Source organism: Helianthus annuus, chromosome 9 (assembly GCF_002127325.2).
Source record: "Helianthus annuus cultivar XRQ/B chromosome 9, HanXRQr2.0-SUNRISE, whole genome shotgun sequence".
NCBI classification, from domain to species: domain Eukaryota; kingdom Viridiplantae; phylum Streptophyta; class Magnoliopsida; order Asterales; family Asteraceae; genus Helianthus; species Helianthus annuus.
The window spans coordinates 162,454,690-162,472,015 of record NC_035441.2 but is presented as its reverse complement, the minus strand read 5'-3'; the positions used below and the strand labels follow the sequence as shown (position 1 = coordinate 162,472,015).

The window sequence follows — 17,326 nt, the reverse complement described above, 5'->3', positions numbered from 1 at the left end:
AAATAGAATATATTAGGGTGTCCGGTGTGGGGGCGGTAAACCCACCCGGCACCGCTAACCACCCCACCGCCAACATCTTGTTTGCCGAAATGGTTAAGAAAATCGGTGAGGGAACACCGATTCGGCAAGAGGGAGGAAGGAGAGAGGGGGAGGGTATTGTGGGTGGGGTCCATTCCTATCTCAACCAATCACACTTTTTTCCTTTTTTTTTAAATAGTTTACCACTTCACCAAGTGTTTAAACCATTGCCAACACTTTTCACCAAAGTTTAAACACTTTTGACTGATTGACATGGCGCGCTCTGATTGGTCGGTTTTTTTGTTTGCCACTCAAAGTGTTTAACCACTCCCTACACTCTTAGAAACATTTATTAAAAAAACAATATTAGAAAGATTTAGAAAATATAAAACTGGCTATATAACAATATATTTTCAACACCCCCGCTCAGTTTTATATTTCAAATGGTTAATAAGGCCAAAGACTAACGCAAAATATCTTAAAGCTGTGGGGATGAACACTTTGTAAACACATGCAACAATGCATTTACCTCACAAACATCACATAGCACAATACACTGATTCTCAGCAAGTCAGATAAAAACAAACCAAAGGACTCTCACCAAAACATACAACTCACATATAGATCACCAACTCGACGACCTACTCTCACAAAATAATATATCTAATAGGTAAACGAACCATATACGTTCAAACCCTAGACATGATATGAGAGGCTGCACATAAATGAGAGAAACCCTGAAAAGATACTGGACACGTTCTTCCTTGTTTTTCAAACAGTTTTTCATTTTTCCTTTATAATAACGAAACATAAAACTTTTGAACAAACTAAGTTGTTTCTTTCTTAAACCACTTTCCCATTTTTTTTACATCTAATTATTGTTCAGTTTAATGGTCACGCCGCAACATGCTGGTCTTTATATAATTTTAGAGATTTTTTCAAATTACATAGTTTTTTAATCAGTCTGGTTTACTATTTATTTATCATATATTAAACTGAATATTTTATTAAAAAATATTAGTATAGTTATACAGCACATAACTAAAAACATATGGATGGATAAATATGGATTAAAAACGAAATATTTTATTAAAAAAATATTAGTATAGTTATAGAACACTATAAAAACAAATAAAATAACTAAAAACATATGGATGGATAAATATATGGACTAAAAACTAAATATTTTATTAAAAAATATCAGTATATTTATAGAACACTATAAAAAACTAACTAAACACATATGGATGGATAAACATATGGATAATGTAATCAAATGAACTTAAAGGAAAGAAATTTGGTTCCTGTGACAGAAACACATGTCATGTAACATGTAGACGAAAACATGTCAAAATCAAAGAAAACAAGTTATAAGTTACCACCATCTACACATAACATGTGTGGATTCGAAACCCGAGATGTGTAAAGCGATGAAAATTGATGAGCCACTATAATGGAAACTTATGAGAAACTATGGTATGGTACATTATCAATAACCGCCAACAAACTGCCCTTACGCAAAGGTAAAAAACTACACTATTACATTTAAACAGAATACATAAAGTTGAAGGTTCTAATGCGCAGAAAGCATGAGGTTTAATTTTTAGTGTACTCCTAGCATCATGATTTCCTTAACAATTTTGTCTATGTTCAAAGAAGATGAACCGTTGGGACTTGTGGCGACACGAGCCTTTTCCTTCCACTCGATAGCCTTGTTCCTCATTTTGTGACCACCTTCTCCCATCAATTGTTGCACAAGCCTACTAACTTCATCTCGTTTCACTTTATTCCCCATCTCCACTCCAACCTCCCATTCCTTGCAAATATACCTACAGTTGGTCATCTGGTCCCACGAAAACGGCCAACATATCATCGGCACCCCAGCTGACAAGCTCTCAATGGTGGATCCCCACCCACAATGAGTCAAAAACCCTCCAACCGAAGGATGGTTCAGGACGTTTTCCTGTGAACACCAGCTTGCAATAAAGCCTCTCGTTTTTATATGTTCCTCAAATTCATCAGGCAATGCTGCAGCTTCCCCAATGACCAAGTTAGATCGGATTATCCAAAGAAAACAATGGTTGCTATTAGCAAGTCCCCAACCAAATTCTCTAAGGTCTTCTGAAGACATGACCGTTGAACTCCCAAAATTTACATAAATCACAGAATTTGGCTCCTTAGATTGAAGCCACTGGAGACACTCTGGCTCTTCTTTCCGTAAGCTGTATCCATGACTTGAACTTCCAGTTTGCTTTTTCTCTTCAGGTATCTGATCAAGAAGTAGTTGCACTGGGCCGATGGTGTAGACATGAGCATACATCGATGACAAAGCTTTGATAATACTAGCCTCCAGCTCATCGAACGTGTGGAAAATATGATGAGGAACTCTGAGAGACCTTTGGGGAGCTTCCTTAGTGAACTTGAGAAGTTTATCATTGTCAGCGGTCCAATCCACTGGGAAATCCTTAAGACGGATGCCTTCCATTCCCGGAACCCAATCAATGATTGTGTTTAAATACCCATTTGTCATGTAACTTTCTTCTGCACATATGTTATTTGTCACTGTTGCTCTTTTTGGTAATATATATAAACTGACAAAGGGACAATATAACTGTTTTTTTTTTATTTGAACAATGACAATAAAAACACAAAAATTCAGTTAAACTTGTTCACAAAGCCATGAAAAATACATATATGTTTCTAAAAGTCTACATGATTAAACCGCAGATAAGTCACATATTTCTTGTACAGATCATGAGACTAAAATGAAAATAAAAAAACTAACCTTTAAGTGGGGCAAGTCCTTTCTCAAAGAGAGATTGGATCTGGTAAAATCCCATGTAGCCACAGGCAGCAAGTGTCCAGTACATCATGACCGGAATCCCAAGGTTTTGCGCAGCATGGATTGTGAAAACTGACATGAACCCATCAGAGATGATACAAGTAGGAGGATCCTGAAGTTTGGTTACAAGGTCACTGAAACGAAACGACCTAAGAAGTTGGTTTCTATAGATTGCAAGGGGAGTGGTAATCTGGAGGGGATGCTCTTCTTAACTTCGGGACCGTGATTGGGAATTGTTTCGAACGAGTTGACGCTATCCCGCGCGTTGCAGCGGGATGTTGATAATGAAAGTGTTTGGTATGTTAATTATAAACATTAGATTAATATGTAATATGTTGGATCTGAAATGGGTATAATACTTTGTAAGAATCAATTAAATCGACTAAATATTATTTAATATGCTATGCAATAAATAAATAAGTAAATAATTATAATGATAATAATATATGTATTAGTTAAATCGGTTATATAGCTTTATAAAACTTTAGGGTTTAATATAATTATTAACAAATCATAGGGTGTAAGTTGTAATTTTTTAATCTTACAGGTTCATATTGTTAATTAAACAGAAAAGAGTAAACTGCTAAAATGGTCCCTAAGGTTTTGTCACTTTATTCCAAAACTTAAACCTTTTGAATCTGGGTCCCTATGTTTTCAATTACGTAGCCATTTTCATCCAAAACCGAAATTTGGTCAGATTTTTCAATTAACATATAGTTTTATTGTCTTTTTCCTCCCTTTTAATGAAGGGTAAAATGGTCTTTTAATGTTTTATTATAACAAATTAAAAAAAACTGACAATTTTATCCTTCATTAAAATGGAGAAAAAAGACAAAAAAAAAAACTGGATGTTAACTGAAAAATCTCGTCAGATTTTAATTTTGGATAGAAATAGCAACAAAATTGAAACCATAGTGACCTAGATTCAATAGTTTTAAGTTTTGGACTAAAGTGTTAAAAATGACCAAACCTCAGGGACCATTTTTACAATTTACTCTACAAAAAGTCTGCAAAATTATTTCTGTAGTATAAAATATTGGATTTGAGAGTACATATCCCTCTGATTTTTTGTTCAAGGTCCGATCAATAGTACCCACCTCATTGTTCAAATTTGAAAAGGACACGAACATGATACCTTTGCTCGCATATCACTACTCATCATCTGTTAAAAAAAATTGTCAAAATCGAACTGCAACAGTATAATCCAGAATCTGTGCAAAACATTAATGTTGAATAATTCAATAGGAAAAAAGCCAAATACAGTATTTGTTGTTTATTTTCATGTTATTCTGCTTCTGTACTTTGGTTATGGGTATGCAGTAAAAAGTATCAACCAATTATATATTTCTTGAACGTACTATCCAAAGACGTGGCGGCCAAACCATTAACGGATATACATCATCATTTCTTTCATAGTTGCTAAGAAAATCATGATAATAGCCATATTTCTCTATCCTCAAACCCTGTTCCGATTACAATTGTATGAAGCAACTCAAAATGAAATCAACATAGCCATATTTAGTTAACCATAAAAACATACACCATCATTTGCTTGGGAATGTTTCTCTAAGGTGTTTGGTAATTTTCTGATAATCTTTGTGAATTGTGTGATCACCTTTAAATTGAAATATGACGCTTGAAGAAGAAGAACGGGAACTACTCTACAGAGATCAAACCATTGTTATCAATATCAAAAACGTCTGAAAACGCATCTCGCAAATTCTCCAAAAACTCTGTTGAATCAACATATTTCGGGTTCAGTTTGATAAACTCCAGCAAAGCAAATTGATGAATCAGTTGCTGTCAGCGTCCACCTCTTAATCATGTTCTCGAGTTCTTCGTCATTCCCGGTGGCCTAAACTTCTGATTATCCATCGACGGTTGACTGTTCGGAGAGGATGCAACGACTGCATGGCGGTTTTTAGTGACGGTTAATGTTTAAGTGCGGTTATCTGGTGATCCGTGAGTGGAAGAAAGTGATTGTGGTTAACCGTCCTGGGAAAGAAAGCGGTAGGCCTTGGAATTTGACCGGAAACAGGTGGTGGGATTGGTTACGGTAACAGCGTGATGAATGTTTGAAGGATTTCCGTGGTATATTTTTATTTTTATTTTATGAACCCGGTTCATATTAAATATGTGTTTATTTTGTCATAAGGATTTAGTCAAAAACATTTTTGACAAAAGAGTACATGTAGAAATAGGTTATTCAAAATAAACTTTAACTAGTAAAAAAAACGTATACACATTTTAGGCGACGGAAGCGTATGTAACAAAATTAACATAAACACTTTTATACCAAGGCATACCCGTAATGGAACAAGGTCACCAACATGCAAACACGAAATAGAACATCAACCATAGGGGGTTTAGATATACCTTCGGTTAGTAAATAACCGGTTGAGACACCGAGGTTCAACGAACGAATGCTAGTTACACGAACGAGAGATACGCGAAAGTGAGTCGGGTCTCAGCGGTGGTGGCCGGCGGTGCAGGCGGCGGCGACCGGCGGAGAGCGGCGGCGGCGGGCGGTAGTGACCGGTTCGGGTGTGTGAGTTGAGAGAGGTTTTGTAATCTTCTCTTACATCGAAAAGCAAGACCCAAACCCCATTTAAATAGGACATGGAGCTTTATGCATGCTCGCCAAGTGTCAGAAATCATTTGCATGAAATGTTATTGGTCAAATTCTAGGTGCGCGCCAAATGGCGAGAAGATCCATTGCATGTAATGTCATTGACTGCAATGTAGGTGCGCGACAAGTGGCGAAGCAAGAGGGTTCTTGTCTCATTCGGTCCATGTACCCGTCTCTCAGTTCAATACCCGCGTATCGTTTGTAATTACCAGTTATTAGTTAAGTGGATTTTTAGTTCGTTGACCACGGTGTAACTCTTACGGGTCAAGACCCGGTCGGCAGCGTTGACTTATCGAACCGGACATAAATACCCAACAGCTCCCACTTGGACGGTCTCTGATAAGATCTCAACGCAGACAGCCAACGGTGCTCTAGCTACACATAGCTGCCCCCAACAGATCAAGACACTTTAAAGTCACTAACCAAGGTATCTTCCCTTTAGCAACGACTTGCTACTTGAAGACAATAGACTTATGGCAATCGTTGTCATCTATCCCTTCTGTAAAAGACATCAATTGAACAATGAGACATGGATCAGATTCAATCTCATATGGCGTTCAATCATTATCGTTCTCGTTCTAGAATCAAAGTGGTCCAATCAAACACACAGTAAGTTTGGGTAAGGCCTTACACTTCACCAGTTTGAATCAACGAGGGCGCCCAGATGTCTAACTGTTACATATAATGTAAGAGTACAGAATCCCATCTTGACTACATACAACTCCCACCGAACTTCAGAACCACTCCCAACCAATGCCTTTATTACTGGCAGTTACGCGACAGCGGTTGACACTGATCAAAGAATAGTCTTTAGTAAACGAAAGTTCTAGTATGTTTCTCAGGTTAGAGGATACTAAATGAGTATGCCTAGACCAAAACATCTTATGACTAAGATCCATGAAGATGATTTGATGCGAGTTACATCCAGCGTCATTCATAACGAAGCCTGTGAATTTGGAAGTCAATTCTTTGAGTCCAAAATCAGAATAGTCTTAATTCAGAGTCGTTCCCACGAGTCTGATCGACTACGGATAATTTAGAATACAGGACTCACGGATTAAACGTATCAAAATCGAACGCAGTTGTAGGATTCAAGAATTGCATTTAACTAGTAAATAAAAAATGAATACAGGAATACAACTGTTTGATGTTCGTACATCCAAATACTAAATCAAAACATTTCACTAGCTAATCTAAGCCCAATAGCATCCATATGACGGTCATGTTTCTCTTGAGTCATTGGCTTAGTAAATGGGTCAGCTAAGTTTTGATCTGTGTCAATTTTGCTTATAACGATGTCTCCACGTTCCACAATCTCACGTATGTAGTGAAACTTTCTCAAAATGTGCTTGGCTTTGTGATGTGATCTAGGCTCCTTGGCTTGAGCAATAGCACCTGTGTTATCACAAAATATCTAGATGGGTTTCATGATACTTGGAACCACATCGAGATCGGTTATGAACTTCTTCATCCAAGCAGTTTCCTTTGCGGCATCCGATGCGGCAATGTACTCAGATTCCGTGGTAGAATCAGCTACAACACTCTGCTTGGAGCTTTTCCATGAGACAGCTCCTCCGTTGAGAGTGAACACGAAACCCGTTTGTGAGCGAGAGGTATCTCGATCAGTTTGAAAACTAGCATCAGTGTAACATTTTACAGTGAGCTCCTCATTGACTCCTCCAAATATCAAGAACATATCTTTTGTCCTTCTCAAGTACTTAAGGATGTTCTTAACTGCAGTCCAGTGGGCAATCCCAGGGCTCTGCTGGTAACGGCTGGTCATGCTCAAAGCATACGAGACATCTGGTCGAGTACATACCATAGCATACATGATAGAACCAATCGCTGAAGCATATGGTTTGCTTTATCTCTCGGTCCTCAGAGGGAGCTTGCGATTTGTCCAAGACGGTTCCTTTAGTCATTGGAACACCTCCTTTCTTGGAGTTTTCCATCTTGAAGCGTCTCATTACTTGATCTATGTATGTGCTCTGACTTAGCCCAAGAAGTCGCTTAGATCTATTCCTATAGATCTTGATTCCTAGAATGTAAGCAGCTTCTCCAAGATCCTTCATTGCGAAGCAAGATCCCAACCAATGTTTAATTTCCTTAAGCATGGGGATGTTGTTTCCAATGATCAATATATCATCTACATACAAGATGAGAAATGATATAGCACTCCCACTAGCCTTTCTGTAAACACAAGGTTCATCTTCGTTTTTGACAAAGCCAAACTCTTTGACTTTCTGGTCAAAACGAAGATTCCAGCTCCGAGATGCTTGCTTGAGTCCATAAATGGACTTGTTTAGCTTACATACCCTATTAGGATATTTTGGATCGATAAAACCGTCAGGTTGAACCATATAAACATCTTCGGAAAGATGTCCATTAAGAAAGGCGGTTTTAACATCCATTTGCCAAATTTCGTAATCATAGTACGCAGCTATGGCAAGTAATATCCTGATCGATTTGATCATAGCAACGGGCGAGAAGGTTTCATCATAGTCAATACCTTGAGTTTGAGTGAAACCTTTCGCTACTAGTCGTGCTTTATAGGTTTGTATATTTCCATGCATGTTGGTTTTTCTCTTGAAAACCCATTTGCTCCCTACTGCCCGAGATTCGTTGGGTAGCTCAACCAAGTCCCAGACTTGATTGTCACGCATGGATTGCATCTCGGCTTTCATGGCCTCTAGCCATTTCGCAGAATCTGGATTAGAAATAGCAGATTTGTAACTAGTAGGCTCGTCATCAGACTCGGCTACTGTCAGGACTTCTGAACCCTCAACATGCCAAAGGTATCTATGGGGTTCTTTACGAGTCCTGATGCTCCTGCGAAGGCTTGTGTTTGGGTCTGATTCAGTATCAACAATTTGTTTTGATTCAGATGTTCCGACTTCGTCAACGGTTGTTTGTAGTCCTTGAACTTCTTCAAGATCTACTAAGTTACTTCCAGTTCCTCGACTAAGAAGTTCATCTTCAAGGAACCTTTTAGCCTTCCTTTTGATGGAAATCGTATTTGCATCAGGATGGTAGAAGTAATAACCGCATTGGTTATAGTATCCGACGAAAACAACCTTTTCGCCTCGAGGATCGAGCTTGTCATCAAAGTCACTTGTGATGTAAGCATCACACCCCCATACTCTTAGGTAATTCAAATTCGGCTTATGCCCATTCCATATCTCATATGGAGTTTTGTTTACCTTTTTTGTCGGCGCTAGATTTACGAGTCGAGCAGCAGTCATAAGAGCAAAACCCCAAAAGGAGTGAGGTAAATTTGTTCTACACATCATCATCGATCGAATCATATTTAGTAGGGTTCGATTTCTCCTTTCACACACGCCATTAAGTTGGGGTGTGCCTGGTGGAGTGGGTTGTGAAACTATTCCACGTTCCTTTAGATGATCGAGAAATTCCAAGCTGAGGTATTCACCGCCTCGATCTGAGTGAAGCATTTTAATCTTTCTATTAAGTTGGTTTTCAACTTCGTTTTGAAACTCTTTGAACTTATCAAAAGTTTCATGCTTATGCTTCATGAGATAGACGTAAGCATATCGACTATAGTCATCGATGAACGTAACGAAGTATCTCTCGTGATTCCTAGTCATGGTTCTAAAAGGACCACATACATCTGAGTGTATGAGTCCTAGTAGATCGCTAGCTCGTTCACCAACATGGGTGAAGGGATCCTTGGTGAGTTTGCCAGCTAAGCAAAACTCGCAATCATCAAATGAGTCCGTTCCGGTGGATTCAAGAATCCCCTCAGATTGGAGCCATTTTACGCGTGCCTTGCTTATATGGCCAAGTCTACAATGCCATAGGAATGAATCACTAGTACCGTTTTTCTGACATTTAGAAAGGTGATATATGTTACTGCTAGGCTGAACATTAATTTCATAGATACCGTTTCGAGGTTTAGCCTCAAAATAGTAAATATCATTTAGATAAGCAGAAATAGAAACACCATTAAAAACATATCTAAATCCTTGTTCAAAAAGCAACGAAACTGAAATGATGTTCCTGGTTAAACCAGGTGCATAAAGACAATTGTTCAAAACAACAACAAGACCAGAAGGACATGTAAGATTAAATGTGCCAGTTGCCAGAACTGGGACTCTTTTCCCATCGCCAACAATGAGCTCCATGTCTCCCGGCTTCAGTTTCTTCCACTTCTCAGGCTCCTGCAAGACATTAATGATGTGATAACCACACCCGGTATCAAATACCCATGTGTTGCTTGAACAGTGAAAAGTTCGATAACATATATTAGAATACCTGAAGAAGTGCCTTCTCCATTAGCCTTCTTCACTTTGAGCTTGGCAAGATACTCGGGGCAGTTACGTTTCCAGTGCCCCATCTTGTTACACTCATAGCATTGCCGCTCTTCTGGAAAAGGGGCTTTCACGGCTTGCTTGCTCTTGTTGGTGGCAGGTTTGGCAGCAACAGGAGCCTTTCCTTTGTTTTTGCTGTTATAACTTTTCTTCTTTGTTTTGGGCTTTTTAACACCACCAGATCGAACCATTAACACTTGGCTTACTTTGTTGGAAATGTTCATCTCTGCCGTTTTGAGCATCCCGTGTAGCTCTGGCACTGTCTTTACCCAGTCATTCATGTTAAAGTTCATAACAAATTGATCATAGTGACTGGAAAGAGAGTTGAGAATGAAGTCAACAGCCATCTCATCTTGGAGAGGATAACCAAGTTTGTTTAGTTGGTCGATGTAGCCTTTCATCTTGAGGACATGAGCACTAACTGAGGAACCCTCTTGCATTTTACAGCTTATGAGCTGTTTCATGGTGTCATAGTGTTCCTGACGAGCTTGTTTCTGAAACATGCCCTTGAGTTGTTCAATCATGTCGAAGGCATTCATGTCTTCCATATTCTTCTGAAGATCTGGAGACATGGTGGCTTGCATGAGGCAAGCAACTTCCATGGCATCTTCTTTATGTTTGTCGAAAGCCTTCTTCGCAACCACAGTGTTGTTCTCGGGTGCGGTTGGGATCGGGGTTTCCAAAACATAAAGCCTTTTTGCCATCTTGAGAACGATTCTCAAGTTGCGGTGCCACTCAAGAAAATTGGTGTTATTCAGTTTGTCTTTCTCAAGTATGGACTTGAGAGCAAAAGAGGAGTTGTTTTCAGATGACATCTGTTAAGCAAAAATTATTTAATTAGTATTTTCAATGTATTTCCTTATTTAGTGAGGTGAGACGATGAGGAGCGAGAATCCGGTTAGAAGCTCTTTCTAAAGGCAGCTGGGGCATGCAACATTAGCAAGAGGTTCAAGCGGACTGACAACGATTGTCAATTGTGAGAAAAGCACAACTCCCGGGGTTTATGAGGCTGCGAGGACAATCTTTTGTCCTTGCATTGATACGTTTTGCCTCATCTATGCCACTTTTGTTCTCGAGACGGCTGGGGCACGCAACACGAGAAGAAAAGTAATAGTCGTCCTAAAAGAGTCACATGTGGAAGGGCCGGATGTGTCGATGGAACCCTTGCACCTTGGAAGTATAAACTAGACACCAAGTGTCGTGCTGTGGCTCCAACACTGATGGTTCGCATTATGCCCCAAGTGTTACTAGTGGTAGGATGGCATAGACCATTGATTTTAATTTTTTTTTTTTTACCAAATAGGGTCGTCATAGTCGATTTTAACTTAAGTATTAAATTTGCGACGTAACCAAAAGGACCCTTTCACCTCTCGGGACAATTAATTTTAGATAATCTATAAAACTAAGTTTGTCGCAACTTGGAATAACCAATTAAAGTTAATAGTGAATACTATTAAGTTTATGAGTTTTAAAGATGTGAGAAAAAACATGTTATAAAACTCTAGTGGTTATAAAAATATGCAAGTTACTAGAACTTGCTTTTTTCTCGATTTCATTTTTAAAAAAAAAACTTTTTAAGAATGCGTTTTAGTATTAGGTTGAAGTGTGACAACATTTATCAAAGGGCAACCATAATAGCAAAAATGAATATGTAAATCATATGGGCATGAATATGATCTTGCTAGAGCCAAGTAGCAAGATCAAGGGGTCACGGTCACAAAACACAAAACAACCACAAGGATGGACTTGAGTGCATCTTGTTGTCTTGAGCGACTCCCACTGACTCCAAGACTCCTCTTGGCATTCGGTTTTGCTTCGGGTCTTTGCATCAAACAATATTTAACTAGTACATATAATAAAGACAAAGAACCTTATCTATTACAACTTTGAACCACAAAACGGGCCAAAACCATAACTAAACTATTACAACTTTGAGCCGCAAAACGGGCCAAAACCATAAACAAAACCAAATATAAAAACAACCACAAGGTCGGGCCCGATTTACATATTCAACATAACCAAAAGTATGTTTGGGCAATTTTGGTCAACAAAATACTAACAACTAAAATATGACCAAAAATATATATATATATATATAGCCCAAAGATAAAAATAAATCAAAAACTTCAGACCTTTAAAGTTTGTGATTTATTATTCCGGTGAAAAAGACCGGTTTCGATTTGCATGTGGTGAGCATCGGCTCTGATACCACTGAAGGATTTCCGTGGTATATTTTTACTTTTATTTTATGAACCCGGTTCATATTAAATATGTGTTTATTTTGTCACAAGGATTTAGTCAAAAACATTTTTGACAAAAGAGTACATGTAGAAATAGGTTATTCAAAATAAACTTTAACTAGTAAAAAAAAACATATACATTTTAGGCGACGGAAGCGTATGTAACAAAATTAACATAAACACTTTTATACCAAGGCATACCCGTAATGGAACAAGGTCACCAACATGCAAACACGAAATAGAACATCAACCATAGGGGGTTTAGATATACCTTCGGTTAGTAAATAACCGGTTGAGACACCGAGGTTCAACGAACGAATGCTAGTTACACGAACGAGAGATACGCGAAAGTGAGTCGGGTCTCAGCGGTGGTGGTCGGCGGTGCAGGCGGCGGCGACCAGCGGAGAGCGGCGGCGGCGGGCGGTAGTGACCGGTTTGGGTGTGTGAGTTGAGAGAGGTTTTGTAATCTTCTCTTACATCTAAAAGCAAGACCCAAACCCCATTTAAATAGGACATGGAGCTTTATGCATGCTCGCCAAGTGTCAGAAATCATTTGCATGAAATGTTATTGGTCAAATTCTAGGTGCGCGCCAAATGGCGAGAAGATCCATTGCATGTAATGTCATTGGCTGCAATGTAGGTGCGCGACAAGTGGCGAAGCAAGAGGGTTCTTGTCTCATTCTGTCCATGTACCCGTCTCTCAGTTCAATACCCGCGTATCGTTCGTAATTACCAGTTATTAGTTAAGTGGATTTTTAGTTCGTTGACCACGGTATAACTCTTACGGGTCAAGACCCGGTCGGCAGCGTTGACTTATCGAACCGGACATAAATACCCAACAATGTTATCGTTAATAAGTTTCTGTTGATCATATCCAAATCCGACTCGTAATGGTGCCTATGATGAACATATGTGTAAGATTTTAGGGTATGCATTATGTATATGAAATTGCATACGAAATCGAAACGAAAAGTTGGAGATTATTTGATTTATTATGATACAGGAATCAAAACTTAATATGATGATCGGAGATAATATGACCATCGGTAATGAAAGCGTGAGAGGAAAAATAGGAAAGCCTATGAAAAACCGTATCGTTACGCAGTGGTAAAAAAATGAGAAGGTGTGCCGTATCATTTGAAAGGATGTGTCCAAAGTTGCTTTAGGTAATATAATAATACATATAAAATGAAAGGGTGTTAGTAAAATGAAGCAAAGGGTGTGACTATTAAATAAATGAGACATGACTCAAGTTGATAATTGTATAAGAGTATAATAAGAAACCGGGCGAGCCGTCTAAGCAGTGAGGCCCCCCTGATTCAAGAAAACTCTTATGGACGGAATCGGTGTTGACAAAGGTTATTTGGAGTCCCTTGTAGTGGAGTAGCTCTGCTAGTTTAAGCATGGCTTTAACATGGCTTTGTGCTGGAAATGGTATAAAGATAACATGTGGTTTTTTCTCAGTTGTGGCCACTGCATGATTCATGACCTCTTTTTGCATCTTGAATACGGGTAAGTTGTAGTGTTAAGAAAGAAGGGGTTTATAGTCCAAAATATAGTTTTAAGTAATCAATTTGATATTTGATTCTTACATGGGTCTGTCTTATTTTGTTTGTTTTTGAGAAGTCGCTATCTAGACGGTAGACACCCACATGATCTATTATATGATTTTTATTTTTATTTTTTACTCTCTTTTTTTTTAGTTTTCTTTCTGGGTACATTGCCAAAATCGTCCCTTAAGTATCGGTATATTTGTCTGTTTCATGCAAAACGATTTTTTTATGCATTGCAATTCTTCACCTTTGGTTTTTTTTTTGTGTGTCATTTTCATCCTTGAGGTTGGCAATTTATTGCAACTTTCGTCCCTCGGAAAATAGCCCTCGTAGATGAAAATGACAAGATTTCAAATTTTTTAGATGAAAATAACATCTCAGGAACGAAAGTCGGAAAAGTAGCCAAACCTCATAAACGAAAATGACATTTTACTCTTTACTTGTCCGACCTTATGGACGAAAATGACATTTTACGATTTCCTTTTCTATTTTGTTGAGTATTTATTTCTACAATTGGAGAAAAAATTATTGAAAACCGAGTTTGCATAAACAAACTGTAATTTTAAGTCCCGCATGGTATAAAAAAGTACTTATATTAATTTATTAAGGCTATTTGGTGTGGGAGGAGGCAAGTCCTTGTAGGATGCCCCTTCACCTCAGCATCACGTCACCATCCAAGGAGGATGTCCCTCCAAGGATGGAACAACTTAAATGGTTGATGGGCTTACCCCACTTATTTATTTATGAGTTAATTGCCTGGATGGTCCCTGTGGTTTCATGTTTTTTCACGTTTGGTCCCCACCTTTAGGAAATAGCAGGTATGCTCCCCATGGTTTGTCATTTTGTTACTCGGATAGTCCCCTGACATTTACTCAGGGGACTATCCGAGTAACAAAATGACAAACCATAGGGAGCATACCTGCTATTTCCAAACTATTTGACATCTACTCAGGGGACTATCCGAGTAACAAACTAACAAACCATAGGGAGCATACCTGCTATTTTCAAAAGGTGGGGACTAAACGTGAAAAAACGTGAAACCACAGGGACCATCCGGGAAATTAACTCTTTATTTATTTATCTAATTTTGGCAAATTAAATATGCAATATATATACAACTAAAATTAATTTAAACTCTAAAATAAAGATTAATACCAACACTACACTAAAAATACCTAATCTAAAAAAAATTAAAAAAAAAACTACTAGTCTTCATCCGGCATGTCGTCATTGGGTTCGTTTTGTGCGTTGTTCCAAATGTATTCCACCAAGTCCGCTTGTAGGTTTTGATGTGTATACTCGTTACGTAGAGAGAATCTGTTTAAATCTTGTTGTTCTACACTCACTGGAACAGAATTCCCGTTAGGCATGTTTTCGTCGTAGTCACATATCGCTCTACATTCGTCTTCGATAATCATGTTATGCAGCTAGATACAAGCATACATAACGTATCGCAACCTCTGTGGTGTAAAACAACGTTTGGTTTCAGCAGATTTTTCTTGCTATGTAACCCGATTCATTCGCAAAACTTGTGCAAACATTCACGTGAAGTTCTTTCGGACATCCTTAAATACTCGTCCAAAGAATCGGGTGTCGTCCCGTATTCTAATTGGCGAATGGCCGCCGTACATTTCTGTAAAGTGGTGAATCCCCTACGGCCCCTAGCGTCGTATCGAAGTGTGAAAAACGGATCAGACTGCACCAAGTCTTCTGCTATACGTAAGACCAGTCAACGACTCATTCGGAACCGACGTCTAAACATCGGGTCTGTGTACACAGGTTCGTCGGCAAAATAATCGGCCATTAACCTATCATGGCCACCTAAATATTAATAACGAAAAATATATTAAATACATTATTAACACTAGAAAAATTAAATATATTATTTTCACCGAAAAATAAAAATAACCTTCTCGGTTTAAGGCGGTTGCCCTAGTTTGCGATTGTGACGACGTTTCTTCCTCTTCCTCCATAATCATCTGTGTTGCGTGCATAACGAAGTTCGCAAAAAATAATTCACCTGAAGATGAAGAACACCACGATGAAGAAGAAGAAAAAGACGACATGCCTATAATTTTATAAAAATATAGTGGTGTACAAAAAAGTGAGAGAGATTGAAAAGATTTATGTTAAAAGTGAGGAAATAAAGGGTCTATATTTATAAAATGGGAAATAAAAAATATTTTTTTTAAATTCTAGCCGTTTACAACGGCTATATTTTTGTCTTCACATGGCCCGTCTTCAACGTCTCTTGGATGCCGCTCAGGACGACGCCGTCCCTATGGAAATGGTGTTAGGGGCGTCGCCGGACCAGGCCGGACCTGAACGACCCCACACCGAGTAGCCTTAGTAAAAACAAATTTACTAGGAATTTCCATGTACATTTTTTCAAAGAACTATAACAAATTACATATCACAGTAAGATATTTAAAAAAGGAAAAATTACAAGTTTTGTCCTTTATCTTTATACCACTTTTCAGGCAATGTCATTTTAACGAATGTTGACAGTCGGTATCATTTACTAGGTATTTTGTCGGAAGTTTAGTCCTTTACACCCAACCCAGTTAAAAAACCCTGTTAATTGTTGGGTGTAAAGAACTAAACTTGCAACAAAATACCTAGATAAAGGACTAAACTTGCAACAAAATACCTAGTAAAGAACACCGTCTGTCAACAATTAACACGGTTTTTAACTGGGATGTGTGTAAAGGACTAAACTTGCAACAAAATACCTAGTAAAGAACATATCAATATTCATTAAAAAAGATACCGTCTGAAAAATGGTATAAAGATAAAGGACAAAATTTATAATTTTTCCTTTAAAAAATCTAAAATACTTAAATTACATGATAATAGAAATTCTAGAAGATAGGTTTGCACTTCATTGGAAATTCTAGAACAATTTAAAAAAAAAAAAATAGTTCACTTTCCACATATTAAAGCTATCACTACACAAGGGTAAAGAAAAAATTGTTTTTTTCCGATAAACGGGTATATGTCTCTGGGTAATTAAACAGGTCGGGTTTCACCTAATATCACACTCGAATATCTATCCTATTACCCATCCCGGATGTTTTGAGTTTTTGTAATCGGGTGTCGTCCCGTATGCCAATTGGCGAACGGCCACCGTACATTTCTGTAAAGTGGTGAATCCTCTTCGGCCCCTAGCGTCGTATCGAAGTGTGAAAAACGGATCAGACTGTACCAAGTCATCTTCTGCTATACATAAGAACAGTCGACGACTCATTCGGAACCGACGTCTAGACATCACGTCCGTGTACGCAGGTTCGTCGGCAAAATAATCGGCCACTAAACTATCATGGCCACCTAAATATTAACAACGAAAAATAACTTAAATACATTATTAACACTAAAAAAATTAAATATATTATTTTCACCGAAAAATAAAGATAACCTTCTCGGTCTCAGTTTAAGGCGGTTGTCCAAGTTTGCGGTTGTGACGACGTTTCTTCCTCTTCCTCCATGATCATCTGTATTCTGTGCTGCGTGCATAACGAAGTTCGCAAAAAATAATTCGCCCTCAGCCGAAGATGACGAACACCACGATGAAGAAGAAGAAGAAGAAGACATGTCTATAGTTTTATAAAAATATAGGGGTGTATAAAAAAGTGAGAGATATTGGAAAGATTTGGGTTAAAAGTGGGGGAATAAAGGGTCTATATTTATAAAATGGGAAAGAAAAAATATTTTTTTAC

General features: G+C 38.2%; 1 protein-coding gene across 1 annotated transcript; it reads right to left on the bottom strand.

Annotated features, from left to right (window-relative positions):
• Window positions 1-1,443: 1,443 nt before the first annotated feature.
• Window positions 1,444-3,080, bottom strand: LOC110879314 (UDP-glycosyltransferase 85C2-like). Its single transcript, XM_022127758.2, has 2 exons — window positions 2,804-3,080; window positions 1,444-2,559 (listed from the first exon to the last, which is right to left on the bottom strand). The coding sequence occupies exons 1-2, from the start codon at window positions 2,937-2,939 to the stop codon at window positions 1,622-1,624; spliced, it is 1,074 nt and encodes a 357-aa protein (XP_021983450.1). The 5' UTR covers window positions 2,940-3,080; the 3' UTR covers window positions 1,444-1,621.
• Between the last annotated feature and the right edge of the window lie 14,246 nt (window positions 3,081-17,326).